The 15,217-nt window shown below is 52.3% G+C and overlaps 2 protein-coding genes across 2 annotated transcripts; one reads left to right on the plus strand and one right to left on the minus strand.

Moving 5' to 3' along the window:
• Positions 1-3,296: 3,296 nt before the first annotated feature.
• CGGC5_v017228 (uncharacterized protein) lies at positions 3,297-4,192 on the minus strand (the record flags this gene model as incomplete). The annotated part of the gene is made up of 4 exons (XM_066153841.1): positions 3,297-3,330; positions 3,385-3,492; positions 3,894-3,966; positions 4,042-4,192. The coding sequence occupies 4 exons, from the start codon at positions 4,190-4,192 to the stop codon at positions 3,297-3,299; spliced, it is 366 nt and encodes a 121-aa protein (XP_066007023.1).
• A 6,309-nt stretch (positions 4,193-10,501) lies between these two features.
• On the plus strand, positions 10,502-11,956 carry CGGC5_v017229 (uncharacterized protein; the record flags this gene model as incomplete). Its single annotated transcript, XM_066153842.1, has 2 exons — positions 10,502-11,571; positions 11,641-11,956. The coding sequence occupies 2 exons, from the start codon at positions 10,502-10,504 to the stop codon at positions 11,954-11,956; spliced, it is 1,386 nt and encodes a 461-aa protein (XP_066007022.1).
• Positions 11,957-15,217: the final 3,261 nt, after the last annotated feature.

The raw sequence follows: 15,217 nt of genomic DNA on the forward strand, positions 1-15,217 counted from the left end.
CTAGATTGCACCTAGCAAGCATGCCCTCAGCCCAGAATACATGAACCATAACCAGACGGTGTTTCCTTGCATGCCACCTTAAACTTTCACTTGTTTAACCGTTATTCGGCCCTACTACGACTGTTAAAACCACCAACCCTCTTGATTATAGAAAGACGGATAGATATGTCTTATCCCCAGCCTAACATCCCATCGGTACTACCGCGGTACGAACGAGGCGGGATACCACCAGGTTTGCAGCTTACGGGGTCCCCGACAGCTCAGCGATTGAGGCCCGATATCAGCCCCTCCTTGCGGTGGACGAAGCAGCGGCTACCGCAATTCAAGTAAATCAGTCAAGTTCAACAAGCCAACCAACCAATCAACCTACCAACCAATCACAAAGCCATCCCCAGTCAATGAGTTCAATTATAGGGCCCCAAACTTGATTGATCGAATTGAGGTGGGCGCTGGGAGGAAGAACGAACCCCCTATCACCTACTACTAACAAATGAAAGGATATACAAACCAGTGACCCAGAATCACTCAGGCGCAATCCTGTCATTACTATCACTAATCCAAGCTTACCTTGTCATAACAACAACAAAAACAATACCAATGAGGTTATTGCATCCTCTCAACCGTTGCGAGGGCTATAGCCTCGTGCTCCTCGAGCCTAATAATGCCGTGTCTGTCCGCAAACCAGGTGACGTGGTAACATCTAGGGCCGACGTATACGCCGAAGCCGGAATACTGTCCGGTCCAGCAGCTCGAGCGTAGCTTGGATAGAGGTTGAAAAGGTGTCGTCGGAACCCTCCGACATGATACATATAACATGCGTTTAGATGGGACTGCCATGGCTCCTATAGCAGATAACACAGAGCTTTATACGTTCCTGGCCTTGTCTTTCTCTGTCTCCAAGCCTCTTATATTGGTATCTCATAGTGACTAACTATCCCTAAGCGGAAGCTTGTTATTGAGTCAAACATATCAGGGCGAAAGAAAGGGAAAAGAAGAGAATCAAACCCAAATCTTCTACTAGAACATGCTGGATCAACACACCTCTTACCCTGGCTAATGATAGTATTGACATGCTGCATCTTGTGAAGCAAAATCATGCCTACGAATGAGGAGTACTTCCCCTTTCGGCAGTTGGAAAGCATCTCTGAAGTGCTGGGCTTTTTGAAGAAAGAATGGCAGTCGATGAGGGTGTTAATTCCGAAGAATTGGTCGCTAGTATGAACAGTGCTAGCGACCACCTCGCCCCTGCAGGAAACAGCGCCCGCGGGAGGAAATCCGTACACTAGTCTCTGCAGGCTCAGGCTATCCTCTTCATAAGACTTCACAGTGCCTGAGGGTGCTTGGAGGCATCTTTCCATTACCTCGAAGCTGCTAGTATTTACTACGAAGAGCTGGATTCTGTTAGCGTTAGCATCTGGTCTCGCTGTGGTAAGCGCCCTATTTCTTCTTGAAAATAAGTTAAGTATAAGGCAATAATACTAAGGGGAGCAGTAGACATAATGAGAGAGACTATCCATAGCTAAACCACCTCGTATACTCATTCGATGCGGTACTAGAGTTATCCAAGGCCACTATGGCTTCACGTGCTAAGTCCTTAGTGTACTTGACTACTCTCTTCATCTCTTTAACTTATGATAGAGAGCATAGACAGACACTTGCTTTAATCATAGACACCCAAGATATTAATACTGACCTATCATGAGAACCAAGCCGGCCACGTACAGAGGAAGGTAAAGGGGGCAAAAGCATATGAGAGGTTCAATATTAAAACGAAGAACAATGTTACGACCCGACAGGCATGACACGTTGGAACAGCCCCGCCTGGCATCTCGGCGGCTAACACAGAACATATGTAAGCAGTAACACAGGTAAAACCAGGAACCATCGGGAAAGGAAGAACTATGGTACAGGTCACGTGACTTCGGGAACAGCACGGATACAGGGCAAAGATGGATATGTTGGATATGTCCGCTATCCCAGCTATCCATGGATATGTTGGATAGCACGGATATCCTACATAGCCACCACAAGAGATACTGTGCAGAACTTGTATATAGTATGACCTGAGCCTGGCTCATGGTCAGACTTCCATAGCTCTTCAGCAATCAACTTAGTATTCATCCTCACGGATACTCTCAGCTTACCTTCACTGCGAATTACTTGTTGAGCCTAAGACTGATCACCTTAGCCTCTGACGACCGATCTACTATCAGCCTACGACCTACGACTCAGACCACGACCTCAGTGAACTGTTATAACGTGTCAATCCCCAGCTTCTGTTAGCAGACCCTACTGTCGGATAGCTGACCGTAACAAACAAGTAAATTATGCACATATTAACCAACCCCACGTAGTTGTAACGACTCTTCCGTTTTTCTTTTCTTTTCTTTTCTTTCTGTTGAGAGAATGGTGAGGGCTTGGTCAATTGGCTGGCTGGTTGGCTGGTGGCTCGGTTAGTTGGTTGCTTGGTTAGTAAGGTAGATTAGGAAACCGCGAAAGCAAATCAGCCAGGGGAGTGGAGTGGGAAAGAAGAAAGAAAGAACCATTATGCTTACAGCCTTTGATGCGATCAATAACTATTACAATCTCATGATATACACGCTACGCTCTCATGGAAGCAGTACGTCACTGCATTAGCAAGACCAACAAACTGGCTGGAGACTTGCAGCGCTGCTGATACCGAGCTAAACGTCTTAGCTTCAGAAGTCTCTATGATTCCGCTCAACAGGCTGGGCATCCAGAGAATTATGTATAAGATAGGACAGGATTTCAGCAGTATCATGCGCTTAATGCGCCGCTCTGACGTCTGGGTCTGCTTTTTGGTAGAAAGATTAGCCATCATTGCAGCCGTGACGTTTGACGATACACCGTCTTTTGCGACGGTGGTGTCTCTGCTGGGGTTCCATCTGTACTTCAGGAGGCGGGAAGCTCCCCACGGTCGAGGAATACATGACTGGCTTACAGTCCCTCCTCCGCTGTTATATTCCGCAGTATCTTCTCCGTTGGTGAAATCTGAGCAGTCCCTGACTGTCTGAAGAAGCGTTGCTGTAAGTGCCTGTGTAGTTTGTAGAGGACGTCGTTCACCTAATGCCCTAACGTGTGTTTGTTGCTCCCTGGTGCCTAATCGACCAATGCCCGCCCCCCTCGGTCCGAATACCTGGCTCGTATCCGGACTGGTTTCGTTCTGCCGCGACGTCTCCGAGCGTACCGTCGTGTGTGGCTTCTTTTCCTTGTGGACTCTGGCCACGGAAGGAGCACGCGGAGCCAACGGCCCAGCTTGCTGCCCACTTTGATCATCAGCAGCACTGCCGCATCTGCCATCCGATTCTCCTAAATACCTAGTTAGAGCGTACTCTGAGGCGCGGGAAAGGGAACACTTCGTACGTTTTGCCCGGCTGTCTTGCAAGCACCTCATAGGCGTACCCCACATAAGCCTGGTTGGTGTGAAGTTTCTTCCTCGTGGCTCGAGTATTGCCATTGTCGTCGGGCGTACTGTTAGTGATCCGGTATCGCACGAAAGCCAGGACGTACTAGCGGCGGGGCGAGGACGTTGGCTGAGATAACACCAGACGAAAGTGTAGATGCAAACGGTAGTGGATATGATCCACAGACGCCAGACATAGGTGAGGCCAAGTCGAAGGTTGGGCCGGTCCCGCGCAATCCAGCAGCAGTTCCCGCCAACTGGCTCTATCACACCGATCCTAGCAGCCAAGGCACTAGTAGTAATCGGAATAAGCCATACGCAGCAGCAGATTGAGAATCTCTTAAGTGATGAGCTGTCCGCCATACTTGTTCTCTGCCATATCACCAGAAGCGTGGCTATAGCGATGGCGAGGATGGAGAAGTCGGATGCTTGCGTTGAGAGCTGACTAAACACGCCGTTCAAGACGCACGCTATTCCGCGTTGTAATTCCTGGTCCCTAACGTAGATGATCCCCGATATAGTGTTATTAGCTGAGTTAATGACTTCTTTGCGTTGATGGTCGTCTTGGTTAGTGTCTCATCCCGCTTAACATTGACGTTGATAGGAGAACACCTTACCAGCAACCATGAGGTTAAGGACGAGGGTGTGTCGTAGAGACCGGCGTCGAGTATGGTGAAGACCAATCAAGATTAAAGCGCTCGAGGTTGCTAGGAACGAAAGACTACTCCCTACGAGGGCTAAGGACGCCACCAGTGAGTTAAAAGCCATTGTCAGCTGACGGGCCATACAGCCTCACCCCAGCACTAGCCAAGCTGCGCACGCAGGATCTCCTCTCTCTCTCTCTTCCCTTTTTTAATCTCTTGAGCCTGTGCGGGGACTCTCCCCGCTTTATCCTTTTCTTTCCCCTCCTTTTCCACACGACGTACGGATAGCAGCATCAAAGCTCAGGCGAGTCAAAGGCTATTAGTGAGATAATTAGGGTTGTGTGTGCGTTTGAGAAAGTTACCGGTGTGAATTCAAAACCCCCCCCACCCCCCAACCAAGCAGTGATGACGCCTATACCGTAAACCTCCCGAGCCGATGCATGCTATTCCCTAACGCTTCGGCCTATGATGTCTCACTTGCCGACTATATCTCCACCTTCGACTCCCTCAAGCTTCACGTCTTAGGTGCTATATTTTCCATGATCTAAGTCTCGAACGAATACTACCACGGTACGATCGGGCTGTCCCCTCGGGAATATCGCTAGAAGAACATCGGGTATTCCATGCTAGTACGGAGCACGTCGGCGAGCCTCCCCAAGCTTTCCATCTCCCATCTGAGCAGCGCGGGTGGTGATATGGTGACACACCGAAGCCGCATAGCCACAGGATCAGGCTGAGGGAGATCTCCCAGCGAGGGCGCACAAGCCTCGAAGGAAGTGCGAAAGGCGTGTATGTTGGCCTACGACGGTGTGTGCTCGGCGTCGATGATATCCTCCCTGCGGAGAATCCTGAGGTACGGGCACGCACGGGCGGGGCAGCCGGCTCACGCTTACCTCGCAGAGGTCAACCTTGCTCAGGACCAATTATTCTAGCGTAGTTGCCGACGGGGGCCGTCCGTCATAAGATACAAAGCACGGCGCCTACGCTGATGTGGAAGTCGAACCTGGCGGTGGTGCCTGCGGCCGGATAATGGCACGACAATCCGGCTAGCCGCCTCACGGTTTATAAAGCTGGCACTATTGGCCGAAAGTATCATCCGACGTAGGAGCAAGACTGTAAGGTCTCCGAGTGCTAGTGCCGTAGCCGTTCTATCACCCTGCTAATGCCCGGCCCGGTCGAAGGTCCGTATCTCAAGCGTCTCCAGAGCAGGAAGGCGCGACAATAGGACGGCAAAGGCGCCGGCGATGCCTCTTACATGCAGTTCGCCGACCGGCTGCCCGGAGACCCTGGTGTCCTCATGTGCCGGTGCCAGCTGCTTGCTGCCTCGCCTACGTGGCATCCGGCCGGGGGGGGTGTTCCATACTCCGCTGCCGAGTGACGCAGCAAGGTCTCCGGCCTTCATGCACTCCAACGCTCACACACAGTACACACCAACGCGACGTACTATGTCGAGATGGTCAGGGCCACTCGGTAATTTGTGATGTGCGATATGTCCCTAACGACGGCTGAAGGTGCTAGGGGCTGTGATAGGGACGGTCTAGCGCTTGTAAGCCACATGTTGAACTGGTCTCTGTCCCGTGAGACAGACTCTGGAAGGCTGGGCAAGTTGCTGACCCTTTCTCAATCAAGCCCGAGGTCTGCTAGGGCAGGACGGTGTCTATGATATTTCGTCGTCCCTATTCGTCTACCATAGGCATGCCGAGTTACTATATGTGACGTGGGGATTGAAGTAAGGAAAGGAACCCATGGGTAGGATGAACGGGATTAGAAATCAGATATCCCACAACGTAAGACGAGAGAGGCGGCCAGACGCAGCATGTCATGAAATCCCAATGCCGTAAAGCTTTTCTCCTAATACACTTGCGGTTTCTTGTTAGTCCCTCAGGTCGGTTTAGCCTATTCTGCGATCGGGAATGTGGAGCCAGTCCCACTTTACAGCACCACGCAAGCATGGACTGAGAAAAGGGAAAATCTGCGCCTCTCCGTCTCTGAGGGTCAGCCCAAGGCCTCGCTAGGTCATCCACTGGTGCCAAACCAGCGTGGAGAGCTAGTATGAAGATGTTGGGAGCGGCATCAATCTCCCCCACTGTCTCCCTCTCTTTCCCTCTCCGTCTTCCGGTACTATATAGGGTAGAACTAGGTTGGGGGATCCCATACTGGTCTGACAAGACAGGCGTTGTAGACCTACGTTATAGATGAGAGAGACGCCCACGTTGATAAAGTGAGGCCCTCGAGTGTTATATTAGCAACTTATCACACAAGCCGCTCTATCTATAACATAACATTAGGCTTGGGAACGATACTTGGCGAGATAGGTATGAGACCGCAAAGCTAGGAGGCTACATCACTGGATGCGGTTCCAGCGCCTGTCCTTGGTTTCTTTAAGTCACAGACAGTGAACGTGAGATTCCAATGTGGATGTGGTTCAATCCTTCGCTGTCTTGAATGGTTCACAATGCTACAAATCCCAAACGTCCTGACACAGAACCGGGGGCTAGGCAGGATCTAATATATGATTCGCTAGCGTACATATATACCAACACCCCGATATAGAGAAGTAGAGAAGAGTTCGACAAAGCGCCTACTCTATGTCTCTTGCTGTACCTGGGTTCTATAGCTATACCTGCGTACTAGGAGCTACATCTAGTGAATAGTAGGTAGACACAGTTCAGTAGTGAACTGCGTGGACCCCTAGCGAGGACTTTCATCTCGGCATACAACATGTTGCTCAGCAATCGCGCACCCTCCGTAGCTAGATTCACTTGAAACATTGCTTTAATCATACTCCATGGTACGTACTGCGTAAGTGTAAAGGTATTTAGGGGCTACGGGCCACGGTTAGGTCAAACTGATAGAAGCAGAACCTAAAAGGTATGTATGGTATTGCTGCGCTATTTTTGCTTGCTTCTTCGAGGATTCGCTTTTTCCAGCCTTCAACGAGTACTCGCCAAGTCCTCTCTGTGGATGGTTCTGTGCCCTGACCCGCAGGCCTCTCCGGCCCTCCGGCCTCCGTTGGCCGAGCTGCTCCCGGGCTTCTCCGTTCCGTCTACCCAATCCCTTATAGTAAGCATGGAAACATCGCCCAAGTGATGTGTAGCTATGTTGTTAAGGCATTATCGACAAGCATCCAAGCTCAATTAGCACATCAAGCATATCCACATGGTGTGTGTTGGGGGTGGGAGGGGGGGTTCAGAGAGAAAAGAAAGAAAGAGACAGGTCTTTGTATAGAATGCACGCCAAACTTCTGCCTACTTATAGAGTGACTCTTGAGGTAACAAGATAGTGACGTCACATGCCACCCCAAGGGTCCGACTTGCGATCCTCGACATGTCCCTCATGATTTCTGTGGACGCAACATACATCCCAGCAATACTCACGTGACGTCGGCTATCACCGAAAGGATCGGTGTGCGCGTCGGCGTTGGCGTCAGGGTGTGTGATCTGTCGCCGGGTCTATTTCAGCGAAGGTGATTTGCTGTTGCGGCGGCGGTGAGCCGAATATACCTGTGGCTTCTTTGGGCCTAAGCTAGCCAGTCTGAACTTTGAAGTCCCTCTCCCACATGGGGCATTCTGAGGTCTACTAGGTGAATGCGTCAACGTTTTCTGTGTTGGAATACCTGTATACCCTGCGCATATGATCGTGCTTTGCGGACACCCCGTCCGTCCGTTGGGCGTAGAAGCCGGGGTCTACCGCCCTGTATCGTGCATTCCGAAGGATAATGAACACCTACAAGCATCACTGAGTGTCATCTAGTTCATAGGGTCTGGTTGTGAGTTATAGTTATCTGGTCGACCTAAATTCTCGCGGGCGAGATAAGTCAGGCGAAGTGCATATGAAAGCAATGCCGAGTCCGATCCATCAACCCGGGCAGACGGGCTGTAGCAGAGACCGCAGTCCATACCCGTCTTTCAAGTAGAGAGCGACGCGCGAGGCGACGGTAGCCGTCGACTCAACTGCTACTTACACTGAGCTCGACTTGTCGCAAGCTCCATGCAGCGTATGTATCTCATCCGTCTTTCTGTTCGCTTTGCGCGGCCCCTAGTCACTTGACAGTTGAGGTGTTCCTTAGAAGCCAAACAGACCGCCAACGAGCAAGACCCCTGCTTGACTACCTAGTGTAGCGGCGTTTTAGTATTGACCCTACCAAGCAGGTCAGGCAACCCTAGCCCTACGACCAACCGGCGTTAATCTTGCGGAACGCCTGGCAGCCCTGGACTTCCTGCTCATTGTAGAGTTATCCGAACGGATGAAAACTGGTGTTCGTGCGGCCACGCCACAACTTTGTGCGTAGGCTAGCCACGGTACCAGGCCCATGCTAGGTGCCCCACACGGGCGGCCGATTCCACCCACGGCGCGCCCGTTGCACGCCGACCGAAGAAGAATGTCTTTAAACCGGGCGCAAAATTCGAAGAAATGTCGCATAAATACGCGGATTAATTCAGAGTGGTTTTGGGTAAGAAGATATACGTTTTCGGACTGGTGGGGGTTAGTTGAAGATTAGGCTTCGGGGTAAGTTATGGTTAATGGTCAGAGGTTCGGGGATGTGATCATTTGGGCTCTGAGAAGGTACGTTCGCTGAGGTTGTTTTGAGGGATGAGGTCGGAGGAGGGGAACCGTACGACGTTTTCTTAGCCGCCTCGCCTTCATACATACATATGTATAAGCATATATAAATACATATATTTATATATATTCATATAAGTATATGTAACCATATATTCGACGTCAATACGCCAAGCCTTGTCCGACCTTCTACTCTACAGCAGCTTTCGTTGTGTGGTGATCGTATTAAGGTACGTACAGTGGTCAGATCAGGGCGCCCGCAGCGGCAAGGTCCGAACTGTTGTCAACGACGGCCTCACGATCGACAAGGATCGTATAGGCCGAGAAAATCAACAGGCGCCCGTCTGAAACATTTGTGGGGCAGTGTGCCGGGTACGAATCCCCAGGCGGCCCTGTCCAAGCTCGGGCAATCCTTGCCCAGGTTGCAATGCGACTAGCCCGCCTAGAGGCTAACCTGTGGATGGATATCCCGTTCGCTCCGGGCTGTAGGTCCGGCTCGGACGCTTGGGGCGTTGACAGCTAGATAATACGCACACGACCTTGAGTATCCAGGACGGATCGAACGGACAGGGTTGCCGGGGATCCGTACGGCTACGCCGCGGCCGCGGCCTGTGTGCGGGCAGCTACGGCACCAGCCCCCGACTCTCAATGCCAATACTCACTACCCGTGCCTATACTCTATGCACGCTGACCCGAAGAACAATGGATTCCAGGGTGTCGGGCGCCAGAGGCCCAGAAAAAATTGCATCCATGCGCGGGGCCATTCAGAGGGCTCCCGGGTGGGCAAAGATAGGTCCTTCGGGCAGTGAGGGCTGGTCTACGGATAAAGTTAATGGGTCGCATCAGGTTTGACGGCAGGCGTGATGGCCAGCAGGATAGAGGAATGGGACTTGGTGCTGCCAAGGACCCCTTGATATCTCGCTCGCGCCGCAGGTTTCCTGCATCGTCGAACCATCTCAGTCTTTCGGGTAAATGCTCGCTGGACGCCGCCACGAGCTCATCTCTTGTATGGGGTCGCAGGTTCAGTTAGCCGCAGGTAATTATACAGGAGAATGGGTCTCATGGAGCTATGGGTGCTACCAGCCGCCGACCCAGCTAGCTTAACTACTTACCAGTCCACATACTATGTATAGCTCTTCATGTATCCGTACAGTGGAGGCTAGTCCCCATGTCGCTTGGCAGGGACCGCCGGCATGGACCGCCGGCAGGGGAGGGGCCCCATGAGGCAGGGGGTCCAGCATCACCACACTTCACACGCTGGAAAAAGCTTCGCGCGACATAAGGCGCGCGGCGGGCCTTTAGCAATCCGATTTAGCAGAGGACATCGCCGTCAGTTTCCATCATCATCATCATCATCAGCAGCAGCAGCAGCAGCAGCAGACACGCACAGGAGCAAAGCGGACTATTCTGTCGTTATTACCTCCGTATCCACTCCTACCTCAACTACGGTGTCTGTTAGGAAGCTCGTTTAGACTGGGCTCCCCCTATCCTCTCGAGGGCCAGCTCTCCCTTCCGGGGCCTTATTTCCCCAGCTGTGCTTCTCTGTTAGCCGAAAGGTATATGGTGGTCTGATCCTGTGATTGAGGTTATCTCGATTGTATCTGACATATCTAAGCAGGGCCGCTGAGTCGGGAGGCTCCTCGCTATCGCCGACTTCGAACGCGGCAGCTCAACCGCCGAGACCGTCTGGCCTGGACCATCTCTTATGTGCGCATTGCCCCGTCGCTAAGGGGAAGCGAGGGTCGGGTGTAGGGAGACCGGGCTGGGCATCCGCGGTTTGCTGGATGGGAATCAGCCTATTGCCCAGACCGACACACAGCTCACGTTCAGCCACTGCTACCTCACCTTAAAGATAGATAACCCGCTACCAATGTTCGACGTCAACCGCGGGACCGCCGGCATGCTAACACACGGCCGTATTGATCCCGGATCTCGGGAGCAGAACGAACGCGAGTCACTGGAGCAGGAGCGGAACACTTGGTTCGCCACCTTGGACAGCAACAGGCTGCAGTTCAAGGAGGCAAGAGAACGTATTAGGGCCGCCTGCGATCGCGCGCAGCAGAGCGTTCGAATCGACCTGGCAAACCAGGCCCAATTCATCAGCCGTCAGGTGTTGCCCTCAGATGTCGTCGAACTATTATGCCGTTATCAACGCGAGATCTGGCAGGGACGCCTCGAACAGATCCAACTGGATCGCGACCGGTCATTAGAAGCTGTCGATTGCCAGGAGAGGGAGGTGTTCTTACACCATCATCGCCGGTTCCCGTTATCAAGCAAGATCATGCCGATAGTGGGCTTTGGGTCGGGCGAAGGCACGCCGGAACGCGAAACATCCGTCCAAGCAACAGGTCGGGCGAGCGACCTTCAGCTGAGGGGAGGGCCTGACCATGTCGCATCTGACGATATTGCATCCGATGATGTCGCATCCGACGATGTCATCGCGCCCAAGACACACTCGCTTCCTCCCGCGGTTAGAGGGCTGACCATCAGACCGCTGGCCGTTGTATGTCCAAACCCTGCTGAGGACGGCGCTCAGCGTCCCCCGCATGGTCCGTTAGGGACATCTGCTGTCACATTGAGAGCGTCCAACGAAGGCGTATCTGGTCCCGTCGTCTTATTGCCATCGCAGCAGGCTCAGCGGGCCTATCAGAGTCCTTACCGTGACAGACACGGTTTCGCGTGCCGAGGCCACGAGAAGGGATCAACCGGCCTTGTTGGCAGTACACCAAAAGCGCCAGAAGGGTTGGCTGGGCAGTGTGGGCGGAGTGCGACGAGGCGCAGACAGCCTTCAGCCGCGAATCTCGGGCCGAAGCGCCCGCGACTCACCACCGCTCAAAAGGCCGAGGCTCGAACGACCACTATCGACGAGGTTCGACGCCATAATGCCTCTGGGGCCAAGAGCGTAATCATAAAATTTAACGGACTCTTCTACATCATCAGGTACGTTCCCTACGAGCCGGCGGCTGATATGGCGGAACCAGGTCTGACGGGAATATTGACGCGTGATAGGTGCGACGAACACGGCATTCGCTTCAGACAACATGTCCTAGCCGAGGCTGCAAGGCATTTACAAGGGGCGTGCCACGGATATCCCACGGTCACAAACAGGCTCATTGTCCAAATGTTCGGCATTCGTGTCACCGACTGCACCGATGCCCTTGCGTTGATGAACAACGCCTGCGTGACAGAAGTCCCAGCCAGCGGATATAAGCCGACCAACTGGGCCAGAGGCTACGCACGTCGCCGGAAGTTTGTCCAGTACATGCCCAGAGCCATATCAGTCCCCCACGCCCGGCGGGCCGCAGAGGAAGAGGAGTCCCCATAAGGTCGTCAACCTCTATCACCTTAGCGACGCGCCTCCAGGAGCTCATGGCATGGCCTCCGGCGGAAGCAGCCGGGCCAGCGGCTAGGTAGTATATTTATATCCGATCTGGAGCCCGCCTCACTATCTCACATGATAAGGGGGGTGGTGAGCGTCGCGGCTTGAGTCAGTTCAGGTCAACGCCCGAAGGTAGATGCTATCCAGGGCAGGCCCGTATGCCTCGAAATCGCGGCTGTGAGCTCGTCCTTGACATGGACCTTCCTTGTGGAGGAAGCATCCCACAGCGTTGAAATCGCAGTCTAGACGATCGCAAAAGCTGTGTAACTTCTCGTCCCCTAGTATGTATGTCCAGCGGCCGCCACCAAACAAGGAATCACCTCCTCCGCCAAATCAACCCATAGGAGCAGACGTCTTAGATGGAACGAGGTGGTTAAAGTGCCGACGGGTACGGGTTGGTGGCTCGAAGCGTCTTTGAATCATCGACCCGCGAAATCCGGGGTTATCGATTGTAAGCGGACGCCCTTATGGCGCCAGGGCACCGTAGGTACTAAATTAGTCGGGTGCTCTCCTACCCACAACCGTGAGACGACTAGAGGCACTAACAGAGCTGTGGTTTGTAGCTCAATCAACACACACACTGTCCATAGTGCCCTAACTGATCCGCAAGAGACTATCGCCGCCGCGCCGTTTCTAAAACAACTACTATGCCTTCGCTCCCCGTAGTCTCTGGCCGTACACATAGACGGCCAGGCATTCTTCTACGTTTCTGTGAATATAGACTTGCGCCTTGCGCACTGAGCTCGCTTCTATCTAACCTTGGCTTTATGTTATGTCAGTTCTGCCTTAGGCCCGGTCTGTATGATGTCTAACTGGTTTAAGGCCTATTCTGAAGAGACTATCAGGCTGCATCGGCACCGGAGGGCGTAGCTTCCATACATGTCTCATGGTTCCGACATTGACACAGAACGTAACTATAACGATCATCGCGATGAATGAAGCGATTGAAGATAGGACGAGAGTTTTACTCATCAGCCCGTTCAAGGAACCCAAGACGGAAAAAACACAGAAACAAAAAAGAAAAAATAGCAAAAGGGGGATAGAAGAAAAAAGAGAAGAGTGGGCTGCCTAGTCGGCGTGATGAACTGATAGATTTGGGTTGGTCGTAATAGTGAGTGCTGTAAAGGGTTGTAAAGCAATTTTGGACTGGTTTCAGACTGGAAGAAGATACCCTTCAAGTAGTCTTTCGGTTAGCGCAGACTCCTGCCCAACGTGTCTACCATAGCCTAAACGATCATTGGCAGAGACCTGGTCGCTGCGGAGACCCTTTCTCGTCCTGTTCACGCCATTGCCTGTCGTCGTAGAACCACGCCCGAGCCTGCCAGCAGACTGTTAAGACTCATACGTATGTATGTATATACGTATGTATGTATATACGTACATATAGACGTGCAATTAAATAGGGTATGTAGCGTAGTCTTACATATCAACCTGCATCAATTCAGCTAGCTAAACAACCCCCCTATAGAGACCTTGTTCTTCACGCGAGGTTCCAAGAGAAGGCAAGGTCGCGTCATCCCCCCAGACCAACACTGATGCCAGATCTAGAGACAACAGTTGCAATAACTTTGGAGATGGATGTTTCCTTTTGCGGACGATACTTCTCCGCAACTGCTACGTGGCATCAGCGCGACCCATCTTGTCGCGCGACATAATAGACTCTCCAATGGCTGGATTCGACGTTTATCACTATCGTCGGAAACGCAACGGAGTAGGCGACGACGACCGGGTATTAAGGAGGATGCGAAACCCTCCTGTCAAATACCGGATAACTTAGATGACCCGGACAACAACGCTGATGCGATAGCTAGAGCGCCGGACCCCAGCAGGCAGCAAGCGGATGGTTCCAACGCAGGCTCCACCGGCGAACCGATGCAGAGATCCATGAACTAATTGTTTTCGTGTTCGTGGTCAGGGTCAGACATGCGATTGACTAGCTTCCGAAGGCCTATTCTATGTCGGCAGAGGGCCCGGTACCCCGATATGATGTAATTGGTGGCGATCACGCCCCCAGCAGTGATATCTACATGCCAGCGGCTCCCAAAACCCAAGGCGGATCAGTACGCAAGCCCTCTGGCGTGCGGACACTGTGCTAGGATGGGCCACCGCTAACCCAATCGCTCTGAGATGGTTGTGAAATATGTGTCTTATAGTGGATCTTGTGAGTCTACCAGTAGTAGTAACCAGGAGGTTTATCTGCCTGCCCACGAGCGGTAAGGTCAAGGCCTTTTCGGTCAACGGTGACACATCGCCGTCATTGCGGTGTAGGAACCGTTGGCGTGGAAGATAGAAAGTCAGGTGGTAACTCTCTCTGCAGGACAAGACAGATGAGGGAGTCTAGTGCCCACGGAGTAGAATGCAGAGAGGCAGAGAAAGGCAGTGCCCTCAGATATCGTAGCGGTTATAAGCAGGATTCTGGATAGAATACTACTACTAGCAGAATCGGTATTCATGCTGATCAACCCAAGAGCGTGGATAGCCTACCTCGGGGCGTGTTCGCTATCGCTGCAAGCCACCACAAATGTATAAGAAGAGGGGGGCTCCCTCGCGTCTGCAGGACTACTAAGGAGGGTCGTACGATGCGCTCTGAACAAGACAGGCTATCTTCTCCATAACTGAGACATGTCCCTTTTAGTGCCCGCCTCTCACTCGCCAATAGAATCATGTAATCTCTCCCAAAATACTTCAACTGCTACTTTCGTCTGTAAATCTCCAGTGAGGGGGAAGCATTTATAGGGCCGCTAACAGGGACGTGTCTCAGGCATTAAAGATATGGGACAGACCATGGGGCTAAGAAGGAGAGGAGAGCTAGTGTAGGTTAATTGGTGGGTTTTTATACAGCCCTGCTAGCATTATAGAAGCTGCATCCGCCCGCTTTAGCTCGCAGCGCCAAGCTACATATCACTATATTTCCAATACACTAGCGCCGAGCGTTGTGAAGCGTAAGGAGTAATTCAGAGCAATCTTTGTTGCAAGAGCAATGACGTCCAGCTAGCGCACATCTGGATTTTCTGTTGCTTCTGCAGCGCGAGACGTTAAGAGAACCTTGAAGGATCCTGGATGAGATGGAAGGAATCTTTCCACGCACATATATAGATACGCGCCTAGTTAGCTGCGTCCCGACCAAGACATTCAGGACTCAGACCAGTATCGATATAGTCTCCACTATCCTTTTCACATCTTTGTGTTCTGCCCCTTGAAAGGCCT

Source organism: Colletotrichum fructicola (assembly GCF_000319635.2).
Source record: "Colletotrichum fructicola Nara gc5 chromosome Unknown KSG_Nara_v1_contig11, whole genome shotgun sequence".
Classification (NCBI taxonomy): domain Eukaryota; kingdom Fungi; phylum Ascomycota; class Sordariomycetes; order Glomerellales; family Glomerellaceae; genus Colletotrichum; species Colletotrichum fructicola.